General features: G+C 32.2%; 1 protein-coding gene across 2 annotated transcripts; it reads right to left on the bottom strand.

Annotated features, from left to right (window-relative positions):
• Window positions 1-4,821: 4,821 nt before the first annotated feature.
• On the bottom strand, window positions 4,822-13,059 carry LOC106077645 (uncharacterized). Of its 2 annotated transcripts, none has more exons than XM_013238470.2 (5): window positions 12,921-13,059; window positions 11,975-12,036; window positions 10,836-10,925; window positions 10,675-10,702; window positions 4,822-8,078 (listed from the first exon to the last, which is right to left on the bottom strand). In XM_013238470.2, exons 2-5 carry the CDS (start codon window positions 11,995-11,997, stop codon window positions 7,374-7,376), a joined length of 846 nt encoding a protein of 281 aa, XP_013093924.2. In that variant the 5' UTR covers window positions 11,998-12,036; window positions 12,921-13,059; the 3' UTR covers window positions 4,822-7,373. The 2 variants fall into 2 exon arrangements, with proteins under 2 accessions (XP_013093924.2, XP_013093865.2); XM_013238411.2 differs by having other exon boundaries at window positions 11,975-12,047; window positions 12,921-13,034.
• Between the last annotated feature and the right edge of the window lie 349 nt (window positions 13,060-13,408).

Below are 13,408 nucleotides of genomic sequence, written 5' to 3'. Positions count from 1 at the left end.
AAATGTGACAGAAGCAGGCATATGATCGGTTGAATAAATGGGGAAAATCAATAGCAAGATTTTCTTGTTTGATAAATAGTGGGCAAGTCCACAATGAGAAACTCGCGAGAAGACTGAAGAACATGTATCAAGCATTTAAATTTGGAACATTTTGGCAGCCGGACTTTGCCTATAAAATTGACAGTGAAGTCATTGCTATGATTGACGTATAGATGGGAAAACAGAGGAACATCTTGCACTTATAGATTGCTTGATATCGTATTGTTTCTAGCAAAGCAAAAGTTGGTATTTGGTGGCGAATTGAAGAAGACTTTTCATTGAATAGTGGAGTTTTTTTTTCTTGGGATTGTGGAAATATTATCCAAATAAGATCCAGTACTGAAATAGAAACTTATAAGATTGCAAGGCAGCAAGGCAAAAAAAAAGTGATTTTCCAAGCTTGTACCAAACTCAAGAGAGTTTATAAATGTTTTAGTAAACCACTTAAGGGATATACTTATCAGAGACATAAATGTTGCAAGGTTCTCTGGTATCTTGTATTACAGCACGCCTAACATAGATCTCTTAAGTTATAAGACATATTAACAGTAGTAATGGTAATGTTTAAATTACTGAAATGTTGTAGGATACTCCTCTTTAAGTGAGCCAGACGACATGATATTTGAACAGAAATACCAAAGCTAGAATACATCTACAGACAGCAAAGTTCATTTTGAAGGACGTCAACAAATCTCTACCAGCCTTAGATTTAAGCTTTTAACTTGCCGAATGCATGTTTACGTGATATGTCTACGTGGCGTCATGTGAAAGAAGCTTTTTGAAACTAAAGTTATTAAGCAACTATTAATAACTTTTGAAAAACGAATTTCTAATCAAGCAGTTCTGTCAATTGAAAACGAAGTCGCAAAATATATTGAGTTAAAATTATTTTTAAATTTTCAAATTTGAAATCCTGAAAAGGAAACTTTAGGTTTGTATTTTCCGGGGTTAGTGTAAAACTTTTCAATGTTAAGATAAATAAAAATTTTCTTTTCACGTTTTTGTACATGTCAATAAACTTTTCAGAAAGTTGAATTTTTTACCTCAGTCGTCCTCAGAAAACTACCACTCAGTGCACTCACTATAATGTTAAAAGGTTTCCGTTAAGAGCTGTTGAATGTTTACTAAAGAAAGTGGGTGTTTAATTTGTTTCTAATTAAAAACATCTTTGATGTTTATGTAATAATTAACGATAAAATGTCAGGGACACAAGTTTTTTAATAGAATCGACACTCATTGAACCGTTGTGTAACAGAAATCAATGAACTGTAGTATAGCACAAACAAGAACAAAAACGACGATAGTTTTTATTGGGAAGAATAAGTGGAACTTGTAGAACTCTGGTGGGGGGTGACACCGTGATCTTACCTCACCGGGTGACACCCATCCTAGTGACGCCACTGTATATATATATATAATACATTTATATGCATTTTTGAACATAAATTTTCTTTCTGTTTATAATATATATATATATATATATATATATATATATATATATATATATATATATATATATATATATATATATATATATATATATATATATATATATATATATATATATATATCATGGGCGTAGCCAGGGGGGGGGGGGTTCTTGGGGTTCAACCCCCCCCCCCCCCGAAATGAAATCCCCCCCCCCTGCGGAACGGAATTAAGAGACTGATTTTTGCTTTCATTTTGTTTATTTTAGGTGAGATTTTAATACTAAATCATCACTTACCACAGCACAGTCGAGGCAGTTTTGAGTTTAAAACCCTCTACCAGGGGGTTTTGAGTTTAAAACCCCCTACCAGGGGGTTTTGAGATTTAAAAAAACCCTATCAGGGGGTTTTGAGATACAAATCCCTCTACCAGGGGGCTTTGAGTTTAAACCCCCCTGCAGGGGGTTTTGAATTTTAAACCCCCTACCAGAAGTTTTTGCAGTTAAATCCCCCTCTTCTATAAAACAAAACAAAAAAAAAATGCAAACAACAATCCCCAAATTCCAACAGCACAGTTGAAGAAGATTTTGATTTTAAAACCCCCTCCAAAATTTACGATAAACCTTATCTTCAATATAAAAAAAGCAAACTACACACTCAAAATTCTATGAGCGTAGCCAAAGGGGTTTTGAGTTTAAACCCCCCCCTCCCTCCAGTTGGGGTTTGAAGCTAAAAAGTACCTCTTCAATATAAAAAAAAAGCAAATTACACACTATAAAATCTATGAGCGTAGCCAAATGGGTTTTGAGTTTAAATCCCCCTCCTCCAGATGGCTTTTTCTTTAAAGTTTAAAACCCCTCCAGATGGTTTTGAGTTTAAAATCCCCCTACAGAGCGTTTAGAGTTGAAAACCTCTCTCTTCAATATAATTTTAAAGCAAACTACAGTCACCAAATTCTATGATCGTAGCTAAATGGGGTTTTGAATTAAAAACTAAACAAAAAAACTCGAGATTTCTTAGTTTAAAACCCCTCAACAGATGATTTGACGAAAAAACTTTCCTTTTCGATATAAAATCTAAAGCAAATACAGGCATGTAATTCCAAGAGCGTAGTCAAGAAAGGTTACAAATTTCTACCAGTGGCTTGGGCTCCATTAATAAAGTTTGAATTGTCTTCTGCCGAAATTGAAAATCATTAAATGTGTCTCAACAAAGATGGGTAAGACTGATTTTAGGAGTCAGTCATAGAGATCGGGTCTAAATCAAAGAAATCATATGCCGAACTGGGAGTCGAATCCTTAGTAAGGTTGTGACAGAGCGTCGCATGAGGTTTTGCGGGACGTGTTCTCACACAAAATGAATTACGCAAAATAAGAGTTGCGGAAACAGCTTGCCGGAAAATGCGCCGAACGGCGCGAGATGGTCTAAGTCAGTAAGAATAGCACATTAGGTTTTTGAAATAAAACTTTTGAATAAGATAATGCACTGTAGATACCTCAGAATATGCATTTTGTTGGCTTTCAATACCAGAAATAGTGCTCGGCGGCGGGGCTTCGCCCCGCGCTGGGGGAGCGCTGCGAACTCCCCCAGACCCCCTTGCTAGTAAGGGGGGGGGGAGTCTACAGGTTTTCCAGGAAGAACCTATTCTAGGGCACAATAAACGTCTTCCGAAAGAGTCAGAATGTAATAAAGATTAATTATGTACACACACACACACACACACACATATATAATTTTTTCCGCGGGGGGGGGGAGGGGGAGGGGGAATCCCCCCCCCCCTAAAACCCTACCCGAAGAAAAATCCTGGCTACGCCCATGATATATATATATATATATATTAGGTATCAAGGTATCCTATTGCAGAGTAATAAACAGCAATAATTTTGAAATTACAGTATCACTATTATATAGACTTATTATAAATTCTGAGACCATAGCAAGCTATGGTGGTGAACTTGGTCAACGCCTAAGTGCATTATGTTTATCTAAGTAGTTTATAATATTGCTACATAAATTGTATTCTAGTATTTTCGTGTGAGTAATCATGGTCTGTAGCCAGGAAAACCAGTGACTTGGCAGAATTTAAGTCACTGGTTGACAAGCATGACTAGATGCATGAGGGTTAGGACGTAATCATCTTGTTTTTTTAAATAACGTATGTATTATAAAAGATAGTGACATGGATCAAATCTATCTGCTTTTTTTTACATAATTTCTTTATAAATTAGGAATTAGTTTTATTTGATAGATATCTCATTGGTGTTAAATTTTCTGTAATGTTTTTGAGATTGCTATTAATGCAATTCTAGTGGTCATCAACTGCTTGGTTGTTATAAGTTTAATGTTAATTTGTATAATTTTATTAGGTTACATAAAATTTTTCATTGATTTGTGCTTTTGTTTGATTAATTATTCTAACGACAAGGTCAGATCATCCAGTAAAAAGGTCACATCCAACCACTAGTCCAGGTCTGTTAGTTAAAAAAGATCTTGGGTGTTTTGTTTAATTTAGTTGGTTCTTAACAATTAGCTCTAAACTAAAGTAGTGTCATGTTTCTATAAATAGTTCATTTATCTGTAAGTTTTGATGTAAGTCTATGGTTAATTTTTTTCAAGACAAAGTGTTTTGTTCAGGTGCCCTGATTGAGGGATGAATTTTTTTAATTATACATGACTAACGGAAGAACCTACTAAGTAGATGTTGATATGGTTGTTAGCCATCAGCAGAGAAAAAACAAGCAAAAAGTATTTAAAAAAAAAAACAAAGCTTATCTATTGGAACCATACAACTGTATCACTCAAGGATGTAGAAGTTATTTCCCTTTCACAATATCAAACAAAACAATTAATTACAATAATTAATTGACTAATCTGTTAATTTATTGATTTATGTTTTGTTAGGTACACTAAATAATTGTTAAATGTTTCAACTTGATCCAAGAATTGGAAGGGGGAAGGGTGTATTAAAGTAAAAAAAAAAAAGTAAAGTTTCCCTTTCAGACCTTGCAATCTATGGGGCAGATGATGTAAAAGTCATCTGTTTCTGTGGCCCACGGTTGATGAGGGTGTCATGTGGCCAGCACAATGACCAACTGCCTTTACTTTTCCCCAACTAATGTCAGGCACCCATTAGAACTGGGTGGACTCCGAAGCGCCTAAAGTTCTAGAAATAAAAAATCCCAGTCTTCACTAGGATTCGAACCAGGGACCCACAGTTCAGAAGACAAGACCTTTACCGCTAAGCCACCACGCCTCTTGGTATAGAGAAATAACGTGTTCAAAATTTTTACCAGACAGACTGACAGAAAAAGTGAGTTGATACAAGCTTTGTAAAAAACAATGTAACAAATTTCAATCAAGTTGTGGGTATCACAGAAGTGAAATTTATTTAATTCATTAACATAATTATGTCTAAGATATTGTTCAAATACTGCCAAATAAATAATTAAATAAATAAATAAATAATAGAAACCAATCATTGTATGTCACATGACATTTTTCGACAAATTTTTTTTAACCAGCTAAAGCTTTTGTTTATTTTACTCTGTTTCTTATTTGTTAATTCTATTTATACTTCTTATTAATTGATAGTAAAGAATTGTTGATGAGTCGCTGTAATCTTTAAAAGCCTAGGTTTTTTGTATCAATACTTTCCACCAACTACTTGTTGGTCAAATCAATCTGAAAAGGGAGACTACTAAGTAAAAGCTGTAAGTAAAAGTGCTTAACAAAATAAATGTAGTTGACATTTTTGTGTCATTCATGACATTTACATGTCAAGTTAAAATTATAACAAAATGTTTCAAACAATAGTAATAAATGTCTAACAAAACAAAAATATTGTACAGTTCATTTTTTTGGGTTATTGTTTTGGTCTTCGCTTTTCTACATATTTCTAAATAATTTACCAACATAGAAAAGTCCTGACATGTTACAATACTTTCAACACACTTTCCAGAGAGAGAAGAAAAAGATGTTGCAACAAACAGGAAAGCCATGATGAATTGTTTTAATTTTTGGATTTCGTTAAACCTTTTGATCCTGAAAATCTGAATAAGAGAATAAATATATTGAATTATTTTCATTGTTCATGCCTTTATACATTGTTATTTCAATTAAATAAATGTTTGCCAAAAAAGGTTATATTTTGATCAAAATCAAAAACTTTTGACCATTTAAAAGCTGAGTTCACTTAATCTTTTAAGATATCACTACAATTTTAAATTTACATTAAAAAAAAAGGTTGATTTAATCACACTGGGACAAAGGTTTTGTTTTCTTTTAATTGAGTCCACACTAAATAAATAAAAGCAATTTTCTTTCATTACAAACAGAAGAACACACATTTGTAAAAGAATTAAAGAAACAATTTTAAAATACTTTTTTTTAAAGTAATTTTAAAAATCCTCATTACTTCCAAAGGTAAGGTAAATTGAGATGTTTATGTTTCATATTAAGTAATTAATGAAGTTCAATATTTCTGCTTTCTTGAGAAATACAATACAAACAATGTCTGATGTTTAAATCAAATTGGATTGGATCAGATATCTAGTCTTCTAAATGCAGTTAATGAGTTTTCTTTCTCTATCAACACATTTTGAAGAAGATGAAAAACAATTTTTTTATTCAATTAATAAAAATGGTGACCTGAAATGTGAACTCAGGAGGATAACTGCGTAAAAAGTTATGCAACTATAATAGCTTTCTTTGATATGATTGCAGTATATTAAAAATGCACTCAAGGTAACACAAATGTGGACTGAGATGTTAACTTATAAATTTAAACTGTAAATTTATATCATTATGTAGATTGGTAAAAAAAAAAATAATATCCACTAGCAAAAAATAAGTTGAAAGGACAAATTCAAATAAGGAAATAGAAATCCAACCAATCTGTTTTCATATCATGATGTCATGCAGGTATTAAAGATTTTCTCATATACAAATCTCATGTCTAACTTTGAACTAAAATTCACCAAACTATTCTGTCGCCTGTTAACAAATTAAAATTATTTTTCTTTATTTATAATTTCATTTTAAATAAATGAAATTTATATATACAGATAGATGGCCCATACATCATAGCCGTAAATAAAATCATATATAACATTAAAAAAGGCTGTGTTTTCTTTGGTTGTTTTTTTAATCAACTATATAATCTAAACCTATGTAATGTACACTATGCATTTTACTATATACTCTTATGCTTTTATTTAAAAAGTAGGTAACATGTTGTTTTTACAATCTAGTTTATCCCAGAAACCAAAGCCTTAATCTATAAATCAATTATATAACTTCAGGTAATTAATTACTCAATTTTAATTGTGTTCACATGTTATTCCAAACTAAAACAGAAACTCAAAAATATATTTTTGAATGATTATTCCCTGATACATTAGTTATCATTCTATTAGTCAATTTAAATTTTTCATTCAAAAGTCTTTTTTTTTTCACTTTCATTGAAATAATAATGACAGTTTATGATGACCTCAACACTAAAATGACAGTTGAACTCTTAGTATTTACCACTATAAGTACGCTTTAAATGCCACCTGTAATTACAAGTGTAGTTTGAATTGTTTGTTAGTATTATCTTTTTTTATTGTTAGGATAATTGAAACTTATGTATACTGTTTTTTTATGCTATTCATGTATATTAAGTATTTAAAGTTTTAGCTTAAATTTATATTCGCTAAAATACTTTATGAAAAATATTAAAATATGCCTATTGCTGGATATCTAAAATTATAAAAATTGCCATTAAAATATTCTGCCACTAAAATCTATTCATGTCATACGTGTTGCCACTAAACAAAATATTTTTCTCCATTTTAGCTACTAAGGGACTTGATGAGTTATTCTGTAAGAAATAAACATCACATAAGTAGGCTCAAAGTATAGCTCAATTTAAGAGTCTTCAGAAAATCTGTTATCTCTTCTGACACGAGAAACATGTGCCTCATAAAGCATTTGGTTGATGGAGAAGTAATATGGATTCTTTGTAAGATCCAATTCTGGATCATAGTTCCCTGAAGGCAGCTGCTGTAGGTGGAAGTCAAGATCTGGAGACTGATTGTGAAACGATAAGCTTTGGTTTCCATCATTGTTTTGAACATTTTGGAAAGAGTTCTGAAGATCAGTTGAAACACTATGAAAAAATGGATTTTGTGCACTGTTAAGAGCGTGAAATGGTGAATCATTGCCCTGTAGAGCCGGTGAGTTAGCTCCATTGAGTGAGGCTTTAGAAGGTGTGTAGCCATTGTATGCAAGATGCTGTATTTCACCAGCCCCGACCTGATGATGGGAGAGCTGGTGAGAACCATTGTTGTTGAGAAATGACTCATGAGTGTGGCTTTGACTAGAAGTGCTTGGATGTTGATGACTGAAGACAGAGTCACCTAAAGGTGCTGGAAAACTTTGGCCATGATTATTGACACTACCTACACTGTTCATGTCATGAACATCATGGATATTGCGTCCATTGGCATATTCGAGGTTGTGAGACTGTGGAAAGTTCTGCTGTATGGAAGCCTCCCTCAGTGAAAGTGAACCTGACCCGGCTCCATTTTTAGAAAAACCATCAAATTCATTAGCACCATGTCTATCCTGCAACTGTAAAACAACAATGCAATGTTTAATTTAGTTAAAAATTGTTCAAGAATAAGCAATAGTCTTAATATTGTGTGATGAGAAACTTGTAGTTGTCAACATTGCTTTAAGCTTTAAGAAAACTGCAGTATTTTATGTTGCTACTGTAAGGATTCTATAGGCTGACAAGTACATTAGCAAATTCTGTAGTGACACGACAATAGATTAAAAACATTACACGGGTTAGTTAGGAAAGTGAATTAACAGAAAATAGATGCTTGAGACTGCATAGAGTAAGGACGCATTTTTTCATTTTTTATAGAAGACTTAGGCAACATTGGACTGTTTCCCTTCAGTGGAATTAAAGTATTTGATAATAACAACGCCTTACTCATATATGTCTGTTGATGATATATATATATATGATATAGTAGCGTAGGTCTAATAAGATAGGAATTATCTCTAGCTGTCTCTCTCCCTTCTTTTATCTTTATTATCTCATAATATATATATATATATATATATATATATATATATATATATATATATATATATATATATATATATATATAATATGGGACTCATTAAAGTGATGACTGTTGTAGGAGGAGTTGGTCAACTAAAACAAAGACCACATTAAATAGTCATTGCCACCACTTGTGAAGTCTGACCACAACAACAATACAGCATTCCATGTTTGTCTACAGTGTAAGAGATACAACAATAAAGGCTTGAAGGAAGAGTAAGTACAGCCATACACCCAGAGATATTTGACTTTTATGTCTTGTCATTATTTTTGGTGAGAAATATGTCTATGGGAATACATGTTGTATCCTTTAAATATCAGAATCCCTCCAACATGCTAATTGATATAAGACCATGGACAAGACTCCCAAACTTTTTCCTTAATGGAACATTTCCCACATTCTCAGTATTCACTGAAACACTTAGCATATTCTTTAGAGATATTGGCCAACTAGTTAATGATTCTAGTATTTCATGAAACACAACCATTCAGGCCTTGCAGAACACTAGGGTTTTGTAGAACAGTTTGGGAAATACTGAAAAGACCATGAGACAATGAAAAAATATTGGAATAAATAGAAAGTTTTTTTAAGATAGCATGCCAGTGTATTAGCATAGAAGAAAAGATTACACGAGAACTGTAATAATATTATTGCAGTTCTTGAATGACTACAAATACTGTCTGATTAAAACAAATTGTGAAATGAAAAGATAATTTTTATTGATCCAATCAAATGGAAATTTACTTTAACTACAAATGACAACCTCAGCGTAACTACTGTACAATAACAATATAGGCGCAAATACGAACAACATTCACACACGAAAAAACATACACACTCATAACGAGCGCTTTATAAATTAGACTTCTATGTACTTCTCAATGACGACTGATGATCTTGTAACACTCTGACCAAAAGTGGGATTAAGGTATTTTTAAATCTTTCTGTTTTAGTTTTAATGGAAAGGAGATGACCACTTCGTTCAGATCTTATGTAACAGTGGTTTAATGGGTGCAGGTTACCTTTAAGAATCGTGAGTGTTTTGGAAAGGCATCTTTCATGAAATAGCTCTTCAAGAGATGGTAGCTGTGTTGGAGTGATATATGATGCTTTTTTAATTAGTCTATTTAGTCTAAGTCTTTGTGCCAGTGAAGTATTACCATACCAGCATGTATAGCAAAAGTTAATTAGACTGCCGATGGTTGCTGTATAAAAAATTTTAATTATTGTTTTGTCGATGTTAAATTTCTTTAGCTTTCTAAGATAGAAAAGATGTTAGTGAATTTTGGTATAAAGGTTTTGACAGTGTTCACTCCATTTCAGTTTGTTGTTGATTGTTGTACATAGGTATTTATATTCTTGCTCTTGTTCAACAGTTTGGTTATTTATAATTTATCTGAATTTCTGCAAGATGGCCTTTATGTTTCCAAAAATCTATTATAATTTCTTTAATTTTCTGAACCCTTATACGCTAACAGAAGACAATACATACAACCTGAAAACTTCAAAAAATAATGTGCAGATTTTTACTAAGAAGTTGTAAACTTTTAACAAGTGGAGCTAACTAGCATAAGACATCTTGTCTTAATACCCATAGAAAAATGAGAAGGCATTTGACTGGTAATAATTTTAAGCCAACAAGTGCAAGTGCATACCAATAACATGAGAACAATTTTGTCATATAAATAGAGGGAGGACAAAGAAAAACATGAGAGATGCAAAAGTCTGTAAGGCTAATTTTGCAGTGTTTACAAAGAACTTGGAAGTAGGTGTCCCTAAGTTCAACTAAGCCTTCAATGGATCAAAACAATATAAATTAAGTCAACTGAACCTGTGATGATCAAGCCGGTTGAACCAAAGTTGAGCACACATTTCGAACGACAAGGGCCATCCTTATTATCTAAAACAGAAGCTTAAGAAATGGATAAAATATTCTAAGCATAGCCTATGCAAGGTTTCTAGACTGTAGAACTGACCTTTTTTTTTTGGAGTGGTCACACATTTTAAAAATAAGAGATAAATTACACTTATATTATAACAATAATCAGTCTTAATAGTTTGATAATCATTAATTAAAAATCAAGAAAACTTACCTGTGGAATTACTATATTTGATTGTCCTCTGAAAACAAATCATCAAAAATATTACTGACACTGTAACAACAATTGCACAGTTTATGAATAAAAAAAAGTTTAGGATTAATTATAAATTTAATATGAACTCTGACTGTCTGTTCTTAGAGCTCAGTACTTACTCTATATGGAGAGAATTGATCCGTTTAGAAATGGGCAAGCATTCATCACTGTCTTCCAGCTCTTGACAGCTTCTTTTATGATTTGAACGGCTGTTGATGTATATATAAAAAGATTCTAATTGTTTACCTCATTTATGTTATACCAAAACAAAATGCAAAGTTAGTTCACAGCACACAATAATTTTTTTTTAAGCAATAATCTGTAATTTGAAACATAAAATAGGAATATTATTTATACATAAATAGAGGAAACCATGCTGATTTTCTAACCAATAACTACACATACAACTAATAAATAAGAATTAATTGATAATTATTATGATCATTTATATTTCTGGTGCCTAAACCAGAAAGCTTCAGGTAGGAGAAGCTTGTCAACCTTGTTTGGCTACCCACCTAGGAGAAGGAATACTCTAAATCCAAACTTCTGCTGCCTTGATCTAAACCTAATCAAGTGAAAGGCTTTGGAAGTCAACCAAGAGAAAAATCAGGGACATTAAATCTTTTGCTACACTCTGGCAGGCTCTGCAGTATCTGACTTTTGCTGTTACTTTTGACCTGGCAGCTGAATGGAGTGGGGTGAATTGCTTTGTCAACAACAAGTTAATAGTTAAAGCCCAGGCTCTCAACCTGTCCTATGTATGAGACATGGCTATCTTATTACTATATTCTTATAAAGCTAAGGCATCAACAGGCTTAAAAATAGGGATAATTTTATAAACTGTCCTAATGTGCAATTTCTAGTTCCCCTTTCAGACCTTGTTGCCTATAGGGCAGATGATGTAAAGGTCATCTGTTACTGTGGCCTATGGTTAATGAGAGTGTCATTTGGCCAGCACAACGACCAACCGCCTATACTTTTTCCCAACTAATGTCAGGTACCCATTGGAGCTGGGTGGACTCAGATGCACCCAAAGATCCCAAAATTAAAAATCCCAATCTTCACCAGGATTCAAACCCCAGACCTTGGTTTGGTAGCCAAGCGCTTTACCGCTCAGCCACCGCACCTCGTGTGCAATTCCTAAGGGGGTGAAATTAGTTTTAAGTTGTTTTATAAGTTTCAGATATAAATAAATATATAATCATATTATTAATTTATTATTAAATTATATAATGAAATAATTTTATCAAAATCCAACCTAAATCTGGAAGAGTTAGCCATGGTTCAATGGTTGATAGATGTAGATTCTAGATGCTTGATCTAGAAAGAATCTAACAAGATATAGTACTAAATATAGATATATAGATTATAGACCTAACCTAAGCTAAGGCTAGATGTTTATGATTATATCTAGACTAGTCACTCATAAATTAATAATATAGATCTAGAGAATAGAAGATCAACTCTGTCAATGAATAGACTATTTCACTAATAATATTATTCACTGTAAAAGACCTCTGAGCTCCTCTAGTAGTACAGGATTATTAGAGTTCTAAATTATAGAATCTAAAATCTAAGAGATATACACACACTGGCCAGGGACCCAACTGTCGAATAATTACCCACTACTCAACTGACTACTGATACTGAGAGTCATTTAAGACTATTCTATGACTAAAGATCTGGAACTGGATGTAAAATGTAATAAATGATATATCATATTGTCATATATTAGTAGGACAGGATTTAGTCTTAGTGCATACACTGTATTAGTGTATAGACTAAAGTATTAATTAATTAGTATCAGATTGACAGGACTCTTGTTGCGAAATTGCCTAATATTGATCTAGATTCTAGATCTAATCTATATAGAGTCTACAGTATAATCAATAATATCGGCAATACTGTCTAGTATGAAGATAAAGAACACAAATGTCACATCTAAATTAAATACTAAAATAGGGGAAATCAAACTTCCAAGTCAATCAAAATCAATGACTTGACATTTTTAAAACTATTTCAACTAGATTATTATTATTAATCTATTAATCATATTTAATCTATTTCATTCAAGAATCAAGTCCAAGTGAATCAATTTTATCATATAATTATTATAGAGATCTGTTATTAATCTTGTGCATCGAATCTAGATCCACTTAAGAAAATGGATTCAGATAAATAATGTCTGGTAGATTATTAAGTACCAAGCCATAGACTACAATCTAATCTACTCCTGGGTTTGAACTAAAAAAATATAACGTTGTGTTTCTAGACGGTATAATTGCATTTGTTTTTACAGTGCTAAGGAAAGTTTTTAGAGTGCTTTCCCTTGCTTTTAAGAAAATAGACGCCAACATTGCATATTTTCACGAAACTTTTTAAACCACAGTAACATTAGGCATATTATTATTTTTTTTTTTACCCATTTGTAATATTGTTTGTATTAGCAAGTGCAATATGTAGAACTTCCGCAACCTATTGTTTGTATTAGATCTATTTCAGCATTACATGGTTACCACCAGATTAATTATTAGATATAATTACATCGCTGATCCAAACTAATTGATACAATTAAATATACTAATAAAGGCTTTGTTGTTGTTGTTTTTAAAGCATTTTTTTTTCTTGTTTTATATTTACAAATGATTGAATTTAATATAAGAGTTCACTGCGACATAATGCACAAATGGAT

This window comes from Biomphalaria glabrata, chromosome 2 (assembly GCF_947242115.1).
Source record: "Biomphalaria glabrata chromosome 2, xgBioGlab47.1, whole genome shotgun sequence".
NCBI lineage: Eukaryota > Metazoa > Mollusca > Gastropoda > Planorbidae > Biomphalaria > Biomphalaria glabrata.
The sequence above is the reverse complement of the archived record's forward strand: the minus strand, read 5'-3'. Positions and strand labels throughout refer to the sequence as shown.

Excerpts from the sequence above, each read along its gene's own strand:
- LOC106077645 (XM_013238470.2), bottom strand. The coding sequence starts at position 11,997 with ATGGCTAACTCTTCCAGATTTAG. Across the intron at positions 10,703-10,835 it reads ATCAATTCTCTCCATATAGA|AGGACAATCAAATATAGTAA; the intron begins GTAAGTACTGAG and ends ATTTGTTTTCAG. Across the intron at positions 8,079-10,674 it reads CAAATATAGTAATTCCACAG|TTGCAGGATAGACATGGTGC; the intron begins GTAAGTTTTCTT and ends GTTGTTTTACAG.